The 25668-nt window shown below is 41.6% G+C and overlaps 1 protein-coding gene across 1 annotated transcript in view; it reads right to left on the bottom strand.

The window, feature by feature from the left end:
• Positions 1 to 24011, bottom strand: part of rbfox3a (RNA binding fox-1 homolog 3a) — a gene marked incomplete at its 5' end in the record, with an annotated part of 35827 nt that extends 11816 nt beyond the window's left edge. The window contains 5 exons of the mRNA XM_076158542.1: positions 5499 to 5552; positions 7541 to 7601; positions 9821 to 9913; positions 15667 to 15720; positions 23865 to 24011. Of these exons, the coding sequence (XP_076014657.1) occupies positions 5499 to 5552; positions 7541 to 7601; positions 9821 to 9913; positions 15667 to 15720; positions 23865 to 24011 (409 nt within the window). The remainder of the gene's footprint in view (positions 1 to 5498; positions 5553 to 7540; positions 7602 to 9820; positions 9914 to 15666; positions 15721 to 23864) is intronic.
• Positions 24012 to 25668: the final 1657 nt, after the last annotated feature.

The following is a 25668-nucleotide window of genomic DNA, read 5'->3' as shown; positions in this document are numbered from 1 at the left end:
TTTTGGGGACAGCCTTTCTGTGAGTGGAGGTCAGGACAGTGAGCCAACTCTGGCTTTTGATGTAGTTACAATTTCAATCTAACAATCACTAAAGCTACATTACAATAGATCCAGTTCAACAACAATAGTAGGGATAACACAACCTTCCTCCCTTCGCTCTATCTTTCTCTCTCCTCTTTCTATATAAAACTCTCCAAAATATCCTACACCTGTATGCACAATGTCATGTACAATGTCTGCTTCAATAAAAACTAATTGCAAAAACAATAGATCCATTTCCAGTGGCTTTGTGAGTCACATTCATTATCAGTGAAGAGATAACAACACAGTATGACCCTGATAGAGCTTTATTTATATTATTACTATACTATATTATTAATAAACGCAGGCGCTGTTTAAATCCATGCATTACTTTCAATGAAGTCATTTGCAGTCACAGTGAAAAAGAAAGTGATTGCTATATATATCTTGAATTCAGCCATGAAACAATAGATACAATGTGACAAGAAAGGCATAAAATGGAACTACTGGATGAAACCCCCCAGTTATGAAAGGTGAGGTAAACAGCTGACAGTGACCTTCTCGGCCTTGGACCAATGATAGCGCAGCAATGTGACGGAGCCCAAAGTTGATCTGATGTTGCCCTTCCAACTTGCAAATTTCTCAGCATATGTTAAAAAGGCCAGAGCTGCTTGCTACTTCCCAGCCTAAGTTTTGCATTTTAATCTTATTTGTTGTGTTCTGGAGAACGACGATGCCAAGCTCTGCATACACTAACTTAAATCACAAGCACTCGTGTACACACACACACACACACACACACACACATATGCACACGCAACAGTCTCACACACACATTTGTCCTACTTTGCATATACCCAGCTAAGGATGCAGTCAATCAATCAGTATTACATTTCCCTCATTGTCCTTCATGGCCATGCAGTCTACTTTACTCAGTCACCCAAACACATCTACAGTGTAATGCATGCGCGCACGCACACACACACACACACACACACACACACACACACACACACACACACACACACACACACACACACTATATATCTAAATATCTATATATAGATACAAAGACAGATAGAGGATGTAAGGATGTATGTACAACTACAGTACATATGTGTACAACTACAGTACATATGTGTCTACGTCTATGTGGAAATGTGTGTTGGGGTCATCTGTCATTCTTCTGAATAGGATTTGAATTCAATAAAGCTGTAGTCGAGCCCAGCAATGGAGACAGAGTATTGCTGTCAGCAGACAAGGATTTATGGAGGCCAGCTGATGGGTGCTGGGAAAAAAACACCTGATAAAGAGTGATTAATTGCCCTTACATCCTGCTTTACATCCTGCTTTACTCCCCCCACCTGTTAACTACAATAAATGCAGTCATAATTATTCCGGAAGAAATCCCAGTCCCATGCAATTTCTCTTGAGGTGGAAATGTTTCATTGTTCAAAGCAAGGATTGCAGAGAGTAAACAGAGTAAAGAGGGAATTAGGAATGACTGGAAATGCACAGATACAAATGAAGCAGGGTAGGTTTGTGTCTACATTGCAATGTATCTACAGTATGTATAGATATCTGTCTGCTGAAAACCAAACTGCCCTAAGCCACAAAGCAAAAACAAGAACAACAAGGCCAGACATTAAATGGGCATAGCTGATTTTGTATGTTTCCTGAGGTACACTTTTCCCTCCATCCCTGTTTTTCTTCCTGGGAGAAAGGGAAGCATATGGTGTCGTTTAATCTTGGCAAACTTAAGTGGCACATTTTAGACCATTCCAAGTGTTGGCATTCTATAAATCTGTAGGCCGAGCGTGTGTGTCTCCAAGTTTGTGGCTAAAATTATACACTAAGTCTAATGTACTGTAATCTGTGACCTACAATGCATTGTGTTCCTGTATGTAAAATGCTCAAAACTAATTATACAAATAATTTGAACGTTTTTCTTGGGTCCACCCATCTATATATTATAGGCCCAGAAACCATACATATGATCAGAGGAACTACCTGAGCTTCAAGAAAAAAGCTTTAACACTTCATCCCTTCACCCACAAAAGGGCTCTCTCTCTCTCTCTCTCTCTCTCTCTCTCTCTCTCTCTCTCTCTCTCTCTCTCTCTCTCTCTCTCTCACACACACACACACACACACACACAGACATTCAGACACACAGACTCAGACACACAGACTGGACACACACGCACACATACATAGACTGTCTTGACACACACACACACACACACACTAACACACACACACACACACACACTCCCCCCACAGATACCTGACTGGAGGTGGGGCGATATCAATTGGTGAAGACCTGTCTGAGGTCTCTACTTTAGATCCATGATTACTATAGACATGCAGATTGTATTGTATAGTGGTTGCAACCAGGAGCATTCGGGAAAGAAAACACCTGTCCACACACAGCAGGACACTAATGACTAGTGATATTTGACTTTCAAACGTTCAAATAAATTGATGATTGATAAACTTTGATTTACCTCGGATTACCATTTATGTTATGATTTCAGTATTTTTACACCTGCGTTTCCGCGTCTTCAAACTGCGTGGAGCCTTTTCGGGTTTGCTTTACCCACCAGGGCGAAAACAGTGAATAGAAAGTAGAATCGATAAATTGTACTTGGAGAACCTTACCCGCACCATGCCACTGAATTGGTGAGAAAAGGATCTGATAAAAATAGAGAGAGAGAGAGAGAGAGAGTTCAACACGTTTTCAGGACAGCTACGTAGCTGTCCTAAACCATATTTCCTTTAACATCTCTGAGTTAAAGGAAAACCTTGTTAAACACGTGTGCATGGTAATGTAAATTTAACCTCTGCGTTAAGTAAAACATATGGCTTCATTGATCACGCTTAGTTGAAACCTCTGAGCTAGTTCAAGGGTATGACGAATATGACTTAATAGACACGTTTGTGCCCGCCGTAACGGGGACAAAGTCGTCGGCAAATTTATGAGAATATTTAGCCATTCGGGTACTCGCACCCAAAACTCCACCAGGACACATTAGAGAATTATTTACCTGGCCAGTAATCAATTCTTGGGAGATGTAAGAATTCTCGGTTCGATCGGATAACATAATCTTAAAGTAAATAAGAGCGTCAATTCAATACTAAATTAATCCCGAATTCCCACACTAATAGAATGATCCGAAACTAAAACATGCTATTCTAAGCACACAATTGGCGCATCTATTTACAGCATCAACCCATTAGAGACTAAATTATCACTAGCAATCAAATATTCTATCTTATGGAGTCAGATAAACGAGATCATTAAAATACAATAATAACAATAATATCATGTTGCCGAAGTGGAAATTCAAATGGCCTTCCCCGTTACTATTGGCTGCCGTCGTTGGACCAGAGGGCGGGACTTCTAGGTTTCACAGATTTGTTAATGAATCAGTGTTCATCCTCAGCATCTCTGTCTTCATGGTTGAAGTAAGAAGTTATTATACTGAAAATTCTCTGCACTATGTCTCACATTAAGGCTTGTGATGTGTCTCAAACACAGAAATGAATCTTGGTTGACAGGTTCTGGTTTGGATGAAGGTTCAGGCCCGATTCAAGCTCCAACAAAGTATTTAAAGAAACAGAAATTATGAATTCTGAGCAGGGTGCAGTCACAGTCAACGTATCTCATAGTGTGTGCTATGGATTCACGGCTCAGGAACAATGATTAAGACAACCTGCCTCTGTGGCGGCATTGGTCATGCTGCCAGAATATCAAAAACAATGTTGAATTGAATATTACATAATGTATTAAACTATGAAATCTAATCTAATCTAACATACAATGGCTTTACAGGCCTGAAATATTTGGTCTTCAGAAACATTTGCAATCTTAAAACAACATTGTGTGGCTTTGAACGCTGCTTTGCCTCACAAGATGCTTTGTAGCAATGTACCCATTAGTGGGCTCAGGGGGGCTGAAAAGATTACTCACATATATTTATATAAAACTGCGTTGTAATCAGTGGAAGGTCCTCATTAATGCATAATGCAGATGTGAGCATAAAGTCACTGACAGGAACAGTTGTGCAAAAATGCTGCAAATGGGTTTGTGTACTATCTGTGTGTGTGTGACCAGCATATACGTGCATAAACCACAAAAAAAAAAAATCAACCATTCAGTCGATATGGGAAAGATACACATGCAGAGGGGCCAAGAAATTGCCAAATATGGGTTGGGAGAGGTCATCTGAGGTTCCTGGTTGAATAGGTTGGTGGATGGGGGATGTATTGAAGCATAGTGGGCCAGTGTGATAGAAGGAGGGAAAGAGGGAGGGAGTGAAGGAGTGAAGGAGAAATAAAAGAGATAGATGGCCTCTGTGTCAGAGCGGTTATTTAGAGGAGTGCAGTAAAGCTGTCTGGGAATGAACAGATTTCAGACTAATGAGCAAAAAGGAGAGCAGGTAAGGGGAGCGGAGAGTCTCAGCATTTCTATCAAATTAAACCCAACTGCTGCGCACACACTAACCAATCGGGCCACCCACATCCCAATGCACACACCCAATCACACACACACACACTTCTGTGCAGCCAGGCATATACAGACCAGAAACATATACAAGAGCTTCACTGTAACAGCATTGCATTACTTCACACCCTTGATGCACACACACATTATCCTCAGAATTGTCTAAGTGCATGTGCAAGGCACAGCTTCGTGTCTGTGTGGCAGTGGAATCTTCTCCCCCTATTTCTGTGTCCAGTGTCCAATCTTAATTTAAACACCTAGGCATATACGATACATTTGCAATTTATGCTCAATCCTAATATTGATTTGTTATTGAGCTGGGGCCACGCCTCTTAATGGGGCCGGAAACATGCAGGTAAGATCGTCGCTATGAACAACTGAGAGTTCATCTGATTCAATCTCGCCCCGTTCAAAGTGGTTGGTTATCACTCAGTATGATTGAAAGGATTCGAGTTTATGCAGTGAAAATGTTATTGTCCTGATAATAATAATAATGATGCAGGTTAATATTCAAGACAAGTTTTACTCGGTCATATAAGGTTATACTAGGTATTAGTCGCAGTGATAAGAAGGGTTATTAAGCAGGTAGGCCAGTGAGTGTCACCAAGCAGTAAACTGCTTTATCATTCCAAGGTTGGCAGTGGTGACCTGACCTATTTGCTTTATCGCATTATCATTCAGCACAGAACATTTTCCATGTGGACACATTTCCCAGTAGGTGGCCAGAGGTATTACAGTCCCAAACTAATGCAATAACTTCATCCAAGATCAACTTATGTGCATCAACCGCAAAACCAGTGTGTGGTATTTGATTGTGTGTTCTGAATATAGGGCCCTACACACATACACATGCACACATAGACACAAACAAAGACGAGTTGAAACTGAAAGAAGATGATCTGTGCAAGTATGATCAGTGTTGTTTTGAGCAGTTTTGAGCAGTTTTAGTCGTTTTGAGAGCTGTGTGCATTACCTGCATAAAATTCAGGACCATATACTGCTCCTACCACTGGATTCAGCTTCCAGCCTGCACAAAAACAAACAAATATACACACACACACACATCCACAGGCACACACACACACAGGCACACAAAGGCGAGTGTTAGTGCACCGATATTGTGGCGTATCTGTGTGAGGAATCCAAAGCAACATCGGCAATCTCAGCCCGGAAATCAATTTCAGATTCACACATTTAACTGCAATACTTGTCGAATAACCAACATGGCTTAACGTCCTGTGCATATTGTAAACCATCTAATTGTGGAGTATCTGGGTATCAGTAGTGCAAACAATTCAGTAAGTTTACAAACAAATAAACATTTTACTATAATATGTATTCATTCTGATTCTTATTATTACTTTTCTTCCTGTTCTTTATTAAGTTGTCTTTTAAAGGTTTGGCAGCACTGCTCAACCACCACTGAAGCCAATAAATCACACTGAACAGTTGCACACTGAGTGGGAGAGGTGTGTGTGTGTGTTTATGTGTGCTAGTGTGTGGCCTGATGGCAGAGAAGAACCGAAAACCCTTCAAGTCTCATTCTGCACCCTCAAACTAGACGGGGGTTTGTATGTGTGTGTGTGTGTGTGTGTGTGTGGAGACTGGTGCTGACATGTTTGCCCAGTTGTTCGTCCATCCCCTACTCATCCCCTCACCCACTTTCTTCTCTCGCCTTCTGTAACTTTTTGCCATCTCTGTGCACTCTGAACACAACCTGAACTTGGAACCCTCCCCACCTCTTTTTCATTCCAACTTCTCATAGGGAGAGAGATGGAGGAGAGAAGCACACCCTAAAGGCCTCTCTCTCTCTCTCTCTGTATGAATGACTCCTCACTCTTTTTATTTGCTCCATTCACTTTCTTGTCCATCAATCAAATTTCTCCTACTTTAAACCAACCCTCCCTCTCCAGCTTTCCTCCAATCTCCCTTTTCCTTCTTTACCTTTCTTCAACCTTTTGAATGCCTTGTAAGAGAAGACATCGCACTGCTATTTGCATGGTATTTCAGACAAAATGGGACAGCCTCTTTTATCAAATATAAACAAATATGAACAGCTTTTTTGGTGTAAAGGTTTGCTATCCTTGCATTCAATGAACTTGGTAGAACTGGATGGCGATTATGTTTTTGTTTCTGCTCCTTTTTGATAAATATAACCACACAAGCTGTCATTTTGACACGTAGCCAGGTCCGTTACTGGCAGGGAAATGCAATGAAGGCCAAACCGATGACATGGATGAATCAGATGAATAAGGAGATGAATAAAACCTTACATAAAATACACATATCCGTGACATAATTTGCATACAAACAGACATTTTTCATCCTATCTCCTTCTGTGTGTATTAGTCGACTGGCATATACAGTCTATGGCTGCTGTTCCCAGGAGTTGGAAGAGGGAGAGAGAGGGAGGCCCAGTCCAGCACAATCTGTTAAATATTCTGGTATTTATAATAATCTGGCGTTGTTTCCTTATTTGAGGAAAAAGCTACAGCAGAGTCTACACATTCTTCATTCTGATACTCAGGCTGACAGACTGTTCTCTCCTGTTTGCTCAAATATCCACTAAACTTTTTCCCTCCCCACATTTTGACATTTCCCGCAAAATATTAGAACTTTATCCTGGAAATATCTCTTTTTTTTCTTTTCATAGTTTTGTCCTGGGGGAGGGATAACTGTGGAAGGTAGGGGAAGTGTTCCACATTCTGTTTTGAATGAAACTAAAAACTGCAAGAACAAAACTATATACAATTTTGTGAGCTGGCCGCCGACAAGCGCAAGGCGCTTGGGCAGGACTGGAGACTTCAGGGAGGGAAGCCTCAACTTTCTCTGGGGGGCTCTCGGGTCCCAGCATTTTGTTTAGTTTTAGCTGCATTTCTTCTACGACCGACAATCGCACCACATTAAAACCAAATTACTCCACGTCCCAGGCAAATTGGCATTATAACTGAATGAGCTGGGGATGTGTGAGATGGGGAAATGGGAGAAATAAAAATTACATATGAGAGCTCTTACCATTTGTGTAAGGGTTCACTACTTTTTTGTTCGTCATTACTCTGGCTGTGGCATTGTTGACCTGTAGCCAGACAGACAGAGGTTAGTGAGGGCGGACACCCACCCACCCACACACACACACACACAAGCAAAAGAATATACTCGATACACAGTTGATAATCAACATATCAAAGCCACTATTCATGCCATGCAAATATTTTTATGATTTCTTTTTCAAGCAAGGCTACATGCAGATCAAACAAACATCATCAAATCAAACAAATATGTATGCAAACATCGGCACTGCGGTTTATCTAAAAACATTTCGCATGATTTGAACTTGTGCCTCTTCACTACGTCTGCCTCACTACATACACACTTGACCTCACAGAGGAGGAACGCTCCCTACTCAAGGATGTACTACAGCTTATTTCTCAGCTTTTTAAGTATGGGGTTGTCAGTAAGCGTAGTTACAATACATACAATAATATTCCCTCGTTCATAAATGGGTGTCTTTTTGTATCTGCACTGAAAGAGGCGTAACTATGGTATTTGCTCATTCCATGTGAGGTAAGGTAAATAAAAAAATAAGACCTGCATCATCTTGACAGTAAATCTCATCGGTGATTGGTCAATGAAATGTGGCTGATAATAAATTTGATAGCTAACACTCCCTAAATTGATTAGTCTGTTCATTTAAATGGAAAATGGCACAAAGAGGAGGGTGATTTGCTTGAGGAAGATCTTGGAACTCTGCTGTAAGCAATGCAAAGAGTTGTGAGAGACAGAAGTTGACATCCTGTCTTGCTGCCATGGGGTTGCTGATTTTGAAGGTGAACACAGAACCAAAAGCAGTTCAACATATTTCCCAGTCTGCTGATTAAAGTATATCCCCTCCTTTGCTAATTCAGTCTAAACACCTACATTTCCAACAGGTCATCAGAGGTAATTTAGCCTGAGGTTACACTACTAGACTGTCCAGACAACATGATGAATGAGACCCATGTATTACGTCTTATAGAGATGATGCTGATTGGTGGATTGAAGTGGATGCAGAGGGTGAATGTAGTCCAACATCTACCCTGAGAGAGATACTGAAATAAAACGTCAGATATAAACCTGTTCTGAGTCTTTGGCAGGTATAAACACGTGATCGCACCAAACAAGCAAACTCTGGTCTGCAGCCTAGATGAGCTGTGTGTGCAGTTGGAATAGGGAAGGAATAGTGTCCAGTGTAAAAATAGGGTGATGACTATATTCAGGAACAACTGAAACAAAACAATGCAAAGAGCATCGTGATCTCTTCACAAACGTTCGGACAGCTGCTGCATCACCGTCAGCTGTTTGTAAGAGGAGCAATAACATTACAAGTGAGGTTCAGGAATCATTTAAGCCCTGACCAATCAGCTAACACCCACAGCAAATGTGTTACAGATTGATGCGCACCCTTTAATGCAATGTGAAACCAACGTAAAGTAACAAAAATGTGGAACTACTGTATAAAGCGAACTTGAAGTGTGAACGACCTTGTTCTAATGTGGCTCCTGGAGCTCAGATTCAATCTTGGACTTTATGACATCATCATAGCAGTCTGACACCTTTATGGATCTTGGTTAGTTTTCTCTCCACTGTCAACAAACACTCTTTCCTGCTGCTCTTTCAGGAAGTTCTTCTGCTTGGCCTGCTTCTCAAGATGCTGTCCTAGATATCCACCATTGCTGCAGTGATATTTCTTTGCTTTTGTCTTTGGCCAAGTTAATCAATAAAAACAATAAATGTAATATACAAAATTATTACCAAATGAATGTCCATTCGATACACGCACATGTTGCCCCCCCCCCAAGTCACCTCAAGAGGCGCAGCACACTCATTTGGGGACAAGACTTGAAAACGCAACACATACAATTCTATTCATATAGAGGTACAGACTTGGTATGGGAGTGTGTTCAAACTCTAAACTATAAGCCACTGCAGTCTCATGCACATGCCACACACTAAAGTATACATGACACATTGAGATAAATTTCAAAAACTACAAGCCTAAATACATCTGTACCTCTCTCTTTGGTACACACACTTACGGATCAGGGGTTCAGCATGCAGTGTTCAAGGTGCGGCAGGCAGGGGTAGAGAGGAGATGAATGGATGGAGAGATGAAAAGGAGGAAAGTATCGCACAAAATGTCAGGCAGATAGGTAGAGAGACAGAGAGGAAAGACAGAATCAGGGGAAGGGGGAAGAAGTATATAAAGGAGCGAAAAGGAGGGACAGAAGTTAAGGAGAAGGAAGAAAAGGAAGGCACCTCTATTTTGCGTCCCTCTACGATTGTACCATTTAGTTTCTCCCGCGCACGGTCGGCATCTGCGCTCGTTTCAAATGTTACAAACCCAAAGCCCTACAACAGCCGGTAGACGTGAGGCGGGGTGGAAAATCCAGAGAAATATAAGAGAGGAAGATGGAACACGGGGGGAAGCAGAGAGAGAGAGAGAGACAGAGACAAAGAGATGCAGGTCAGAAGCAGGTCTACATCTAGAAGCAGAAGCCAGAGAGATGCAAAGCCATTTAAAGAGACACTAGAATCATGGTTTTGGTTGAGGAAAGTGATGAACACAGAATATTACACGTGATGTATCTTGAACAATGGTTATTGTTCTGTCTCCCTGTGACAACTGCTGAAGACAGACAACAAAGGCCTGGCATACACAAAGACACTTTTTCTCTGTGCCTGTTCCTCCTGTGGTGTGAGGTCTGATACCAGTTTATTTTACTTCCTCCGATCACCCCATCGTGGCTGCACTTAACTATTAGAAATTTGCACAAGACAACTTTTGATCACGTCTGATCCAAGGACACAGCCGACGTGAATGTGAATGTGAGTAAAGCTGCCTGCAACAGAGGTAGAGTCATACATGCACAACAACCATGGCGACTCCTGCCTGAACAGCTAAGGGGCCAAACAAAAGAAAGCTTTCTTTATAATGTCTATGTCTGCAAACATTTTCAACACATTTTAGAATTTGAAAGGTTGTGTTGTGTGAAATTGGTTTAAAACAAGATTAAGGTCTTAGCTACTTTATTGAAACGAGCTCTTTATGGCAGCTGGTATCGTGTATAATACATTCAGGAGACCCTCAGTAATAAATGTGGAACATTGACTGTGAAGATTGCTGTGTCTGTGTTGATTTACCACTGACAACAACTCTGGACTGAAACAGCAAGTAGAGCTCTGCATACCGCTCTGCCTCTCTGTTCTTGCAGGCTGTGAAGCTCTTTTTCTACGTAAGGGGAGCTAGAGGATTAAGGCTTTATGGAGACACCTCTACAGGGGACAGCAGCTTTCTTTCCTGCGGGAGGGACTGCTCTCTCTCTGGGTAAGGACAGTAACTTTCCTCCCTCCGAGCCCTTCCAGTTGCCCCCATCAGACTCAGAATCAGCAAGCTTTTATTGCCAATTAAGTTATTGGTGCGATGAACATATAAACATATAAGACAACAACTATGCAACACAATTGAAATATATTAAAAAACACGCAAAATTAAATAAATTAGCTAAATTAAACAATTAAACGTGCAAGTTGCTAAGGAAATTATATGGACAGTGGAAGACCCGGGCCTTGTTGATGAGGCCCACTGCAGAGGGGAAGAAACTGGAATGGTGGAATGAGGTTTTGGTACTGATGGACCTCAGCCTCTTGCGAGAGGGGAGGGTTGCAAACAGTTTGTGTGCAGGGTGGGAGGGGTCGGCCACAATCTTGCCTGCCTGCCTTAGGGTCCGGGAGGCGTACAGGTCCTGGAGGGACGGCAGATTGCAGCCGATCACCTTCTCCGCACAGCGTATGATACGCAGCCTGCTCTTGTCCTTGGCAGTGGCTGCAGCGAACCAGACGGTGATGGAGGAGGTGAGGATCGACTCAATGATGGCAGAGTAGCAGTGCACCATCATTGTCTTTGGCAGGCTGAACTTCTTCAGCTGCCGCAGGAAGAACATCCTCTGCTGGGCTGCTGCATTTGGTGAAGGAGCTGATGTTGAGCTCCCACTTGAGGTCCTGGGAGATGGATCCGAAGAATCGAAAAGACTCCACAGTGTCAACAGGGGAGTCACACAGAATGATGGGGGCGGGTGGGGCTGCGTTCAGTCGGAAATCCACAACCATCTCCTTTGTTTTTAGAGCATTAAGCTCCAGATTGTTCTGCCTGAACCAATTCCCCAGACGGTTAATCTCCCGCCTGTAGGCAGACTCGTCCCCATCAGAGATGACTCCAATGAGGGTGGTGTCGTCCGCGTATTTCAGGAGCTGGACCGACTGATGACTGGGGGTGCAATCATTGGTGTATGAGGAGAAGAGCATAGGGGAAAGAACGCAGCCCTGAGGGGAACCGGTGCTGATGGTGCGTGAATCAGAGACGTGTTTCCCAAGCTTCACGTGCTGCTTCCTGTCAGTCAGGAAGTCTGTGATCCACCTGTAGGTGGAGTCGGGCACGTGGAGCTGGGAGAGCTTGTCCTGCAGCAGTGATGGGATGATGGTGTTGAAGGCAGAGCTGAAATCCACAAAAAGGATCCTGGCGTAGATTCCTGCGGAGTCCAGGTGCTGGAGGGTGAAGAGGAGGGCCATGTTGACAGCGTCGTCTACAGACCTGTTGGCTCTGTAGGCCAACTGCAGGGGGTCCAGGAGGGGGTCCAGGAGGGATTTCAGGTGGGGCAGCACCAGGCGCTCAAAGGACGTTATGACTACAGAGGTCAGAGCAATGGGTCTGTAGTCGTTAAGTCCTGTGGTCCTTGGCTTCTTGGGGATGGGGATGATAATTGATGCTTTGAAGCAGGCTGGTACATGGCATGTCTCCAGTGAGGTGTTAAAGATGTCGGTGAACACCGGAGACAGCTGATCAGCGCAGTGCTTAGGCGAGGGTGAGACAGAGTCCGGACCGGCAGCTTTGCGGGGGTTCTGACTCCAACGCACCGAGGCAGCCATTCGCGGCGCCATCTTGTTTCATCATGACAATACATATCATATACATATCAATCATTTAAATCTTAAACATGTGTCTCCAAACAGCCGAAAAGCCGTGATTTCTTAATTATCTGAACTTGAACCTCAACATATCTTCTACGCTATTTCAGACCATCACGCTACTTCCTATCTTAGGACAAAACAATGGCAGTGCAATACAATCTGGGAACACTAGCGGCCTGTAGTGCTGCTATCATGTTTTGAAGTATTTAACTATTTTGAATGCTTTGGTATACACACAGTTCTTGTTTTGAGATATAAGAGGAAGTTCTACAGTAGTTGATGATCTGGTCTTTCATCATTTGTTCCTATCACCTTACCAGAGTCTACCTCATTTAATAGTTCACTAAGCTTGGGTAATGTCGCCCAAATGCCTCCTGTACATTGCTTAAGTTGGACTGATTCTTGTGAATTAAATTACTATAAGATTAAACTTTTAGTGTTGCACAAGGAAGCCTTTGATCAAGAATCCCTGCAAGCCTAACTTTGAGGACACTTTTCCCATTGTTATGCCTAATTCATTATCTACATTAAGTGCTCATGTTCTCCCTTGATCTCTTCTGCCTTACCAGCCACCAATTTGTGAAAAGAGAACTACAGAGTGTGATATCTGTTATCATTTTGCCTGGCTTGCTTTGTAATTGTTAAAACTATAGTCTGACATGCCTGTTAAACCAACAGCCAGGGCCCTTAAGCTTATGGATACTGAGTCAGTCGTTGCTTCCTCGTATTAGATATGCTAATGGAAGAGGCCACCCTGAGCTTGTATGCATATACAAGATCCACTGCCTTCCACTGGGCATACAGTAAATAACTGAAGGAAGGAGGATATAAAAAATACATTTTAAAGAGTAAAGTGGGCATGGGTGGGTGAACCAGCATCTTTACAAATCTGCCTGTGTGAGACTATGCATTAGAAAATCCCTACGCTGATAGGAAATGATAAGTAAACATTACTCGACACGTGTTTTAACACACATGTTCCATACGCCCATACATAAGTATGTTGAACCATGGTTACCAACTTACTTGCACCCCCATCGGTGGTATGTAGGAGGGAGCAGCACATCTGTTGCCTTTCACACTTAAAACTGTAACAGGAGTTTGAATATTTATCTTATTGTGTTATTGTTCGTTCCCTTTGACTATATGCCGAAGTATTTCATATCTTTCTCCTTTTATGATATAATGGCCTGTGTTGCCTGAAATTCGAGTATTCAATTTCAATTTCAATCAACAGCAAAGTTATTTTTCTCCCCTTTTACTGAACTGTGAGATTTAATTTACAACCATACCACTGAAGCCTTCACTATATGGGTCTCCTGAGAGATACATTTTAAACTTTAGGTTGATGGCACATCTTGTAATTTCTGGCAAGAATCCAATATAGGCCATGAAAACCTTAAAATCGTTAAATATCTCAAAGGAGGATTAAAACAGGAACAATGTGGGCCGCATCAAGAGTTGAAATACGCGAGTGTAAGTCAGAGTTAATACCAAAATTGCACAGACTTCACTGGTTTGTGAGAATTTAAATCCTTTTAGTTAAATGTGTAATCAGACCTGTGTCAATTCTCAACAATGTTTCTGTTGTTTTGTAAGAGTAAATACAGGAAACGGGCGGTTCGAGTCCCATATGGAAGAAAGTGGAATGGCAGCTGGAGTCTGTGCCAGTTTGCCTCCAGGGCACTGCCGAGGTGCCATTGAGCAAGGCACCGAACCCTCAAAACTGCTCCACAGGCGCCGTATGATGGCTGCCGTGCGCTGACCCCTCTGTAGTGCATGTGTGTGTGTGTGTGTGTGTGTATGAGGGGCACACAAGACAAATTTCAAATTGACATGTTTGCATGTGATTTGACCCAATAAAGTTTCTTCTTCTTCTAATATTAGGGCATTTTCTCTGCTTGGAGCATCAAATGAACCAATTATTCATTGAGAACGACACTAAAATGATTGCTCAAATTGATGTATCATCATCATTTCTATCAATTACATCAGAGGCAATTGTGTATTTGTATCTTATTTTAATAAGTGCATGAATCTGCAAACTCAGAGGCTGGTTTAATAATCTGAAGGTTCAGGCCATAAACTCATGTCAAGTGCGCACACAGCGCAACTCTGAATATGCTTAAAGCGATATGCCTGCAATTTTACAAAATGTAATGATTTTCAGGAAAATTACATCTGAACTAGGTAACACTTACTGTTTTATTGTTTGGAACATTTTGGAGATACTTGGTGCTCGCTTACCAGGCTGTAGTTTGTAAAATTGCTCCATAAGGAGTCACAAAACATGATCAATGGAACAGGTGGAAAAGCCTGTACTCTACAAGTTCTACAATTAGTTGGATGCTAATATGTTCCCTGTATTTATTCATGCATTACTATCCTATAGTATTGTCTGGGTACCTTATCTTCTCAGTTTGCTGCTATGTCGCCCCATTATGTGGAGTAGCTGAAGAAAGGGTAGCTGGGATGTACAAGCCAGGTAGTAAGGGAAAATAGTTCCCTTCAATCATCAAACGTTATTTCAAACCCAGAATCATTACATTTTGTAAACTTGGCACTTTGGCATCACTTTGACTTTCTCTGCAGGTCTTTTGATGCAGTTCCACTTAACTTGTCTGCCGTGAATGAATGCATACTTGTTAGACTAGTATAGTATAGAGAACACAGAATAAACAACTGTATTGTTGGAATCTGCAAGTTCATCTAAAGTGTTTTTTCTCTGCACTCTCAAGAGAAGAGTGCAAAGCAGATCAAAGTGTCACCATCTGGGCATTTCTGTTGAGATCATTTTAGTGTCTTTAGGTGGCACTGTTCCTGGGCCCTCCACTTATAGTATTATGGTGTCAGACATTAGCATACAGATTATTTTTTACTTTATGGTACAATAGTTAGGGAACAAACTGGGTGTGTTCACAGACAGTGGGAATTCTGATGTCAGCATTGAGATAAGTGGGCCTGATTCATTGTAGTATGTCACAATGAATTGTATTGTATGTATGGTATGAGTAAGGTGTGTAAGGTGCCTGGAGGCAAGGGACACTGATAGGATTGTAATAATTATTAGACAGAGGAAGAGAGAGCGAGAGAGAAGGGGGAGAGACAGAAAGAGAGAGAGGTGTTCATGAACTTACCTTGGAGCCTCGCTCATTAAAAATAATCTCCACGTCTAAAATCTTGCCAAATTGCTGCAGAGAAAGAGAGATAGAGAGATAGATAGATAGAAATAGAGAGACAGGGGGGAGGATATAGGACAGGGAAGGGAAAAGGAGGACAGGAGATGAAGAGAAAAGCAGGAGGGAAAAGAATTAGAACATGCCATATACTACCGCAGCTCATTGCACTGTTCTATCCTACTTTACCACAAACAGAAAGCCTTACAGCAAACAGCTCCGCCGTCTAACGCTCCTCCCCCCTCCTGCTCAAAAAGGTCAAGCAGTCAATGTTTGGAATTAACAAACACCTTTTCACCCAACAATGGGATTAATAAAATGTCCATTTACTCTACTTGCTGTTTAATGCTGTGTTTGTTCTGTCATGGTAATAAAGACAGGCACAAGTGTACATGTGTGTTAGGGACTAGGGCGGTGATGTTAATGAACATTACCCCAGTGGATGCAAACGCCATGGTGGCACAACCTCTTGGCATGCACCACTGGTCTTAATGATGCCCATCATCTTGTTTTTCCCTTTCCGCATTCCATAAAAAAGGGAAATAAAGCGGGGATTATTTTTAGAGGAGGCAAAGGCCCTTTGTCAATTAAAACAGGAAATGGCTGCCGTAGGGGGTTGGGGTTGTGGGTGGGGGGTTAGAGGAAGGAGACCTAATGATAAACTATACATTTGTGCGGCTCACAATAAAGACCATTATCCCAATTACCTGTCGACCACCCACCCATCCCTATGACATTGCCATGCAGTTGGCGTCTATAGGTTCTTATCTGATCACAGCCTTAATGGCTTTGATTGGGTCCATGATTGGCCATGATTCAATATAATTGGCTATTTAAAGTCAGGTTGGGCTTGCTGGCCACACCTCCCGTTACTCTTGTGGGGGTTTATGACTGCGTAGTCGTCACACCTATGTTGTAAAATGGGATGACTGACTTAATGTCTTTTATTCATGGTAAACAATAGGACGTTGCACAGTATATGGCTACATCTTTTTATTGGAACACTCACCATGCGCTTGTATGTATAGTGGACATGCACCACTACATGGAAACAAGGTTAGGCCATTATAGCTGCTTATTATTTATTTTAGAGTGTGGCTGCAGAGCTAATGCCAATACCACAACTCCTGAACATTATAGGGTTTTATTCACACAAAAATCTAAACCCTCACAATAAAGACAACCATAACGCTTATATTATACGTCTAACTTTCAGCATTTGAGACAAACTGAGGAGCAGTTAAAGTTATTTCGCCCTGCAGACATGCTTAGAGTGCCACAATACTCTCAATTCCATTCCTGTTTCCATTCTTCGCTGAAAAGAAAACATTGGAAAAACCCTTAAAATGGACTACCTGTCATGTTTTCCATATTTTTACATTTAAAATTCTAGGTGCATTTAAAACAAATATCAGTACAAGCTGTCAAAAAATATATATGAGAGCGAAGCCCTGTGTGAGCAAGTCTTTCTCTTGCTGTTCGTAGCTGCAGGGGCTGGTTGATCACTCCTGGCTATCTGAAGAAGCACTAACCTTGCCAGACAACATGGTAATGTTCAGCCTTGTGCTCCCCATAACTAGACCTTGAATCAAGGAGTTGATTTCAATAAATAAATAAACATGGAGACAGCAGAGCAAAAGGCAAGGTCATCTCAATTTCTGCACCAGCACTGAAAACGAAGAGCAACTAAAGAGCAACATAAAATTCATGCTTTATCGATTCATTCATTTTATGCACATATGCTTTATAACTACACACCAGCTATTTCTGCCAAGTCTTGCAGTTAAGTAAGACATTTATCATCACCTCCAAGGTGTATTGTACGGAAGAATACATTACATCAAACTAATCAAAACCAAGACAGATCTGCCCATGGAACAAGTGGAATCATCTTTCCATTGGTAGTTTGAAGAAAACTCAGATCGGAGAGGAAGAACCATCTTCTAGTCATTGATACGAAGTAGCTAAGTTGCTCAGTTGTCTCCCTGCAGTGCTGACACAGCGTCTCCTCCTGTGTGTGCATGTGTGTAGCCGTACAAGCTCATGAAAGGGGGAGTGGGCTTCAGTATGATGCAGGGCTTGTTTGACTGTTGGTAGGGACGACTGATGTGCACAGTTGTGATCTTTTTTTGCTTCCTTTGCTAATTTATGTGTTTATTTATTTATTGACTACATAACCTGCACAAATAATGACAATAGCGTCACTCATTAGGTATGAGCAATCAGCTAAGTTCTTAAATTTACCCCTAAGAGTGATTTGAGAACTGTCGTGGCATCGCTTGATGGATGGTTTCTGGGTATAAAGGCACAACTGACATCTTCCATCTGACACTACTATCTTTGTGTGTTTAAGTATGTGTTAGCAGGATTATTTAAAAAGGTCAAAGCAGATTTTGACCAAATTTTGCAGAAAGGAAGAAGTCATTAACTCTTAGTTGTGATCCAGTCTTGCAAAGCAGCATACTTAATTTTCCATGGATATGGTAACATGGTCATCACTACTTTCCCCTCAAAAGATACTACCTTTTAGTCAAAAAAGTAGTTTTCTGTCCTCATCAAGTATTTGAATGAGAGAAAACAAGAGAAAGCCGTTCCCATATTGCACTCTCAGTGACTGAAGATGACACATAATTATAGGTTGCTTGGCAAGTATGTAGAGATACAGCTTACAGACAGGGATCACAATCTGCATCTTGTAATTTTCAACTTTGATAAAGCATGCATGTCTTCCCCGGTTCCAATTACTACAAAAGTTATGCTGTGCTCGTACCATGGCAGGACAGCAGGACACGGTTACCAAGTGTCAACACGCTTCTGTGTTTTGTTGCTGAGTTAAAGTTTGGGGGGGGGGAGGGTAGAGTTGACATTCGCTACAGCCGAGATCCATGATTTCATCTCGCTAAAATCTGCTCTTCATCCATCTCTATGCCAGTGTTTGGTCTGTGACGAAAGTTGTTTCCATTTTTCCAAATTAGAGATCTTTCCATTGGGAGACAGAGATTCAATAATCACACACAGCAAGAAAACACCAGGAGGTATTGTAAGAGATGAAGACTGCTTTTATACACACTGTGTGGGAATGCAAGGGTATTCCTCTGACTCTAAAAGACCGGGACGGAGTGTGTGATTATCAGAACAGAACTGTCTGTGTTCAATATGGGACTTATGCACTGTGCTAAATAAGTTATAGTACACATGTAATAATTTTAATAATCAAAAAAAGATATAAATACATACCATCGTTTACTTTTGTTTAGTCATCATCATCCAAAGGTTCATCATTCATATTGTGAATGTGAAATTAGTAGATTTTTAATCCCTGTACTCCCTGTATATTTTGTAACTTTTATCATAATAAAAAACATTCATATTGTGTTTAAGAAGCGATGGCTCCAACAAAAATGAGCATCTGTGCTGCTTTGACTGAATATTGAATGAACCTTTCACTTCTTTTTCTCTTCACTTATAAACAAACACCCTAATTGTCTTAATCAACATAAACACACTAGCACCGATGGGGGGAAAAGCAATGGCACAACACCGGCTTTCTAACTACCCACTCAGTGTAAAATGGCTCCATAGCTACACTGATATGTTGATGTAAATTACCTGATTTTTAGAGTATAATTACAGCTTGCCTCCTCAGAGGCAAAACAGGTTACAATGGAACCTTATGGAGTAATTGGGGAGGCAAATGAAAGTGTAGCAGTGAACAGGAGACATTAAAAAGAATTCCCTTGCTGGGAATGCTGGGCTACCTGGAACACTGGATGCCTCCAGAACAGGTGATTAGGCAGGAGTAGGTGTCATTAAAACTCCATTAGCACAAAATCCAACCCCCGATGCTCACCGCAAACACACACATGTACTGTTGAGGTAGACCATAACTGTGTGTGTGTGTGTGTGTGTGTGCGCACATGCGTGTGCGTGTGCATGTGTGTATGTGTGTGTGTGTGTGTGTGTATGTTAGAGAGAGAGAGAGAGGGAGAGAGAGAGAAAGAAACTGAGTGCACATATGTGTGTTGAGTATCTAATGACTCATTTAGGACCCTTACCTCTGGGAGTGTGACAGTAAGGACCCTCTTGCGGCTGGCTCACTAAGTGCCTGCTTATTAATTAAACATAGCTGAGGCTCAGGGACGGCAGCAGTTCTGCATATCATCTTGTCAAGTTTCACTCTGTGAGGCTAAATGAAAATGCTCCTTCTGTGAGTACCGCCCAGCTGGATCCACTGGCAGATATTTTGGTTCCATGCATCAGAAATAATTACAACAAAGTTATGAAAGGCAGACGCAAAACTCACAGAAGCGCACATATGGTCGGACTGGAATTGCTTCCCTACTGTTTGAGATATATAGAAATCCAACTAACCATAGGTGTGAGGGTAAATGACTGCCAGGAGTGTATGTGGACCCAGAAAATGAACTGAGGTGCGATCACAGATCACAGGTTTCAGCCACATTGTGAGAATGAGAGAATTGAATCAGTGAGGTGGTGCTGCAAATACTAATTATCATCCAACCATTAAAGTCCTCTGCCTAGCAATTTCCTCCAAATGTGTATTTCTAATTATGAATTAAATTCAAGCAAGGTTGGGTAATGAACCTGCATTTTCATTCTTATTTTTCCTTCCTTGTGTGTCTCCATTGCTGTCGCCGCACATAACAATCTGGCTGGTATGGAGGCATTATTTCTATGTCCTGAATAGGGATTCCGGATGTGTTTGAGTGAGTATTACTGTGTATTATTGTGTAATTCAGAGAGATAGACCTCCAGCTTGAGGCTGCATCGCCTTTGATTGAACTTCCTTATATGGCTTTGTTTAATGCTTTGGTATTGCTTTTCTATTACAGCTTTTGTTGAAATGACACAGAATTCCATTTGCTGTAATGCCCCAGCTATTGCCTTTGTTTGCATTGTGGTGGTAGTCTAGTGGAACCGTAATGGGAGATTGAGCCAGTTGCTCACAAGCGCCATTTAAAGGGAATGGAGGAGAGTGCCACTGGAGCCCATTGTGGTGAAGGCTGTGCTCAGATGGAATATGGACCAGAATGCCACGGCCCAGGCCACAGCCATTAATCCTTAAAGCTGGACCATTAACGTAGAAGAGGGTGTAGAAGGTGTGTGTGAGTATATAATGCATACGGAGGGGTCTATGTGTGAGTGTATAAGGCACGCAGGGGGGTTTGTGTGTGTGTATTTTACGCCACAGCTTTGTACTGCCTCTTCTAACAGAAAGCCATCAAACACAACTACTCTGTTGTAAGAAGAAAACAGAACTTGACGACTCAGTGGTAAAATCAGCAATAGTTTAAAATGTTTTTGTTATATTCTATGAAATTCAATATTGATAGTGTTTGTGTCTCAGGAAAAAAGAGCACGGATGAATAAATGTGCCTTTGTTTTGATGGATAAACTTTTTTTTGGCTGCAACTCTCTTGAGGCACAATGATTTGGCTCTTCTGTCTTTGTGAAGCGGCTCTAAACAGGGCTGGACGCGCTCTGAGCATCTCTGATTGTAGTCCGTGCGACCGATTGTCTGTCTCTTCCAATATCTCTGCTCTCTCTTGCTTCCCTCTTCCTTTCTTTTCTTCTTTCTACCGTTCACCACTCTGTACCCAATAGCACTGGTTAATTGTGGTGCACTGCACAGCGCCTTGGAGACCTCACTAAGTGACTGGAGATTGTTGGGAAAGAGTTTAGAGTAGCGGTCCTTCACCACAGCACATACATACTTGAAAACACAAACACAAATCCATGCAAAAACACACACTCGACAGCCTTAACTGGAGCTGTCACCCCACACACGCCTAATGAGGAAAAACTCCCTTTTAACCGTGCTGTGGAATCCTATTAATTGTGTCTCCACTGACGGGCCCCCTCCAATCCTCCATCTACTACCCTTACATCAAGGGCTCTGAGGCTGGGGAAGCTGAATAGGAAGCTTGGTCCCTTTCTCCTCACACCAAAGTATATGTGGGAGCAGATGTTGCATTTCTTTTGAGGAAGCACAGGCTCAATGGTTTTAGGTGGACGTCATGGTGGCAATGTATCCCCGAGCTCTTATGATATTAAATGTTAGTGCGAGCGTTGTGTTACTCAATCCAATCATGTTGTGTTCAGGATGATGCAGTACAAGTATCACACACCGCCAACTAACAAGTACTAAAAGGCACAGTGACGCCAAACCAAACACACCCTGCCTGTTTACTCACTGACCTAAATACCTCAGCCAAGGATGTTGTGTTTTTTCCTGCATGTGTTGATTTTCTGTTTGATTGTTAGCAGGATAGCTCAAAAAGTTCTCAGTGATCATTACATCATGACTGTGCCATAGTAAGACAAAAGTCAAATGTTATTATTATTTACTAGTTACTATCTTCAGGCATGGAAGTGAAACTATTGAAGCTGCTGTCTTTAGCTGGTATATGAACACCACACAGCTCAGTATTTGTAATAAGCTCTGCCTTCAAAGTCTGTTACATCCATTACTTACGCGTTAAAACCATCTTCATGTGCTTGCCAATAATGTTTAGTGGCATCACCATGACACTGGCAGCCTCTCTCTCTCCCCCCCCCCCCCCTTCTCTCTCTCTCTCTCTCTCTCTCTCTCTCCTTTTTTACCCCCATTTTATTTACTAATTAAAGATGGAGCAGTACAATTTTAAGATAGTCTTCAACAGATGTAGATTGCAAAATATTTTTTTTTGCTGTATATGCAGAATGACAAACAAATAGAATAGTATAACAGAGTGCCTTAAAGAGACAGCGACTGTATTGTTATTGGAGCCTGTGTTTATATGTATTATCATATTCCATTGGGTGTGGCATCTCTCACATTTTCAACATAGAAATGGATATGATTTGTCTGATCGAATTTGAAATCTAATCTAATATTATGATTATTTTATCTGTCAGTACAGTTGTACATTTTAAACACCATTAGGTATTTAACTCACATTTTGCCAGCAGAGTAGATCTCCAGTATAAAGCACATGAATACACAGATGCTTCCTTTGCACAGGTAGAACTAGAGCAGTTTACCCACCACCCTTACCTCTCAAAGGACCACTTAAGGATGAGCACGGCAGATGAAACATTAATAAACCCTGTCTTATTTGGGGTTGGAGCAGCGAGAGGTAAAGGTGTGAATTATTTACAGCTTAAAATATAAAAGGTGAGAGTGGAACATTCATCTTTGACGGGTACAGGATGGCCCTTAGTGATACATGATGTAACGTAAGCTAAAAGAGACTGTGATTAGGCAAAAACTTGTGCATTGGATTCTGTGTGAGCCTTTATCTGGTCACACCAACATGACCTAATAGATTAAATAGATTACGATATGCTAATGGATGGAATCAATAAATTGCTTTTGTTGTGTACTTAAAATAGCATTTCATACCATTCTTAACTGTAAATATCAACATTTAACATATCACAGCCTTGTTTAACTGCTTTATTTAATTTACTTCGAACTGCTATTCATTATTTAAATAAATCAGGGAAATTTCAAAACACAATTACTGGATCCCAACTGTTTGTTTCCAAGTTAAGATCCATTAGAATTGATGAATATATTTTAACTGTCTTCTCCAGAGTAGAAACTCATCATTAAAAGCTGATCAGTTCTTTCCTGTTAGAACTTCTGAAAATTTGCATCCTCTACAATTTTACTACATTGATTTTCAGGTCTGTAGTACATAAAATAGAACCTTTTATATCCCCTGTGCTATTTCTTCCACAGTACAAAGTTAGTGCATGCCACAGTAACTAAACATATCCACTGTACTAACAAATAGAACTGTGCTTCACTATAACGACTCTAACCTGTTGCATCATCAATTTTCTTTGGGTTCTTTATTTCCTTACAAAACTCTGCATGTATGTTACCACATATTCTCAGCTACTTCGTGATCAGTGGTCACATTTGGCCTTATTTTCCCGAAAATTACGACATTTTTTTCCAAATCGTAAAGGAATATTGCTTTCTATATATTTGCTTTCGCTGGAATTTCTATAACTTTATTTAATTCCCCTCAAACTAACTCATACAAGATCACACCAGCTTGTAGGGCGTTGCAAAGCGTGGTACACACTACCTCTGCTCAGTATAGTAAATAAGAGTGTGTGTGTGTGGTACAGATCTCATCTCTCACCCCAAACATTTGCCGGAGGTCAGGGTCCCGGAAACGGAAAGGGATGTTGGAGACATGTAACCTCTTGGGCTGCTGCTTCTCTGATGAATTGCTGGGCTGCAGATGGAGCTGCTGGGATCCCTCCGTCTGTGTGACCTCCTCTGCCTGCTACAGGGAAACACAATATGCCACAGGTTAGTGCTACTGGGGAAACAACGGGTACATTCTCAGACAAATCAATCTGCTCTGCTGCTCTCACAACAAAATCCTTCTGTTATATTTTTTAAGTAACTTTTTTAATCCCAAACTGCCACAGAGCTGAGAATACTGAGAGTGTGATGTGAAGCTAACTTGCAGTGACAAACTGCATTGTTTAACAGCATAAAACAGCAGGGATCCTTGTTTCACAGTATGGGACATCACAAACAACTTTCCCCTTAATTTTAGGGTTTGTTTCATTAACATTCATCCCTTTTTTGGGTCTATGTTGGGCAGTGGACCATCCACTCATTGGCTATGGGGGAAGGGCTCCTGGCTTTGTTTCAGCTGGCACACGATCACCTGCTCTGGTTTGAAACGATGTTTTAAGTGATATTGACAGGACAATAGCTGCTCAAATGTTGTGATAAAAAGGCTTGAGTTATACAAAATGGTCATGGAAGCTCAAAATACCTAAATTGTTTCATCTTATATATTCATTTGTATGATTAAATGTGATTTAAAGTGGCCCAGGTTCTCCTGAAAAAAGGGTATTTTGTTTGATCCTTAGTGAACCCATCCATCCTGCTTGTCCTGTTGAGGATCCCATAAGGCTACAGCCCATCCAAGCATTCAATCCACCCTGGACAGGTCATCAGCCTATCACAGGGCTCACACACAGAAAACAACAAACTCACTCAGATACATTTCTCCAGGCAATTTTGCTTTTCCAATTCCCCTCACTACAAATTACATCACACCAGATTATGCTTGAGCAGTAAGGATGTTCTACTTCTTCTGTCCTCAAATGTTTTCTGTGCATATTTTGGACTGTACCAAGTTACAAATGAGCAAGAGCAAACAAGGTGTCACAAGAAGAAGCAAGCTGAATACCGAGCTCAATCAAGTGAGATAGAACAGATTGTGAACAAAGGAAAGGATTGATGGAATAAAATGATAAAATATTCATAAGTAGCGAAGGTAGTGGAAAAAGAAAGACTGGGAGTGTGAATCAGAGATAGCCTTTTTAAACTTTATCCTTTTGTGTAGCTTTACAGGCACAGATCAGGATTTCCCTTGAGTATTACTGAGATATCCCCCCCCCCCCCCCCCATTGTCTGCTCCCACGGCATTGGTGCAAATCCTGGGAGATTACGGGGGCTGTTTTAGAGGAATAAGAAACATATTCTGTGACCTCAGACATGTCTAGAACAGACCATACATTATAATTGGCCGTAGAGAGAGAGAGAGAGGCCTCACACAGTGGGAGTGAATTACAGATGTAGGAGACAGGATGGGCGGTCAATTACAAGCTCGTCCACCATCTGGGAAAAAACTCTGTTCTTTCTTATTTAACACCGTGTTGTGTTGTAAGCTTTGTAAGGTCACAAGAATTAGTTGAACGTTAAATTGTTAGTTAATGTTGGCATGACAACATGTTTAATGTATTATGTGTATGTTAGAGTTTCTACACTTATCAAATGTGAAAACAAAAGTAGGCCCTAAAACCGCAGTAGAATTGAACGGGGAGCGGTGACAGTAAAAGGCAGCGATAGGGAGATTTGCGTTATTCAAGATTCCAACTATGACTGTTTAAATGCTTCTTTCATTTTGCCTTTTTCAGGGC

The sequence above is a fragment of the Genypterus blacodes genome, unplaced genomic scaffold, assembly GCF_046128005.1.
Source record: "Genypterus blacodes isolate CSIRO-AG114 ecotype Tasmania unplaced genomic scaffold, CSIRO-AGI_Gbla_v1 ptg000083l_1, whole genome shotgun sequence".
In the NCBI taxonomy this organism is placed as follows: domain Eukaryota; kingdom Metazoa; phylum Chordata; class Actinopteri; order Ophidiiformes; family Ophidiidae; genus Genypterus; species Genypterus blacodes.
This window is presented reverse-complemented; position numbering and strand designations above follow the sequence as displayed.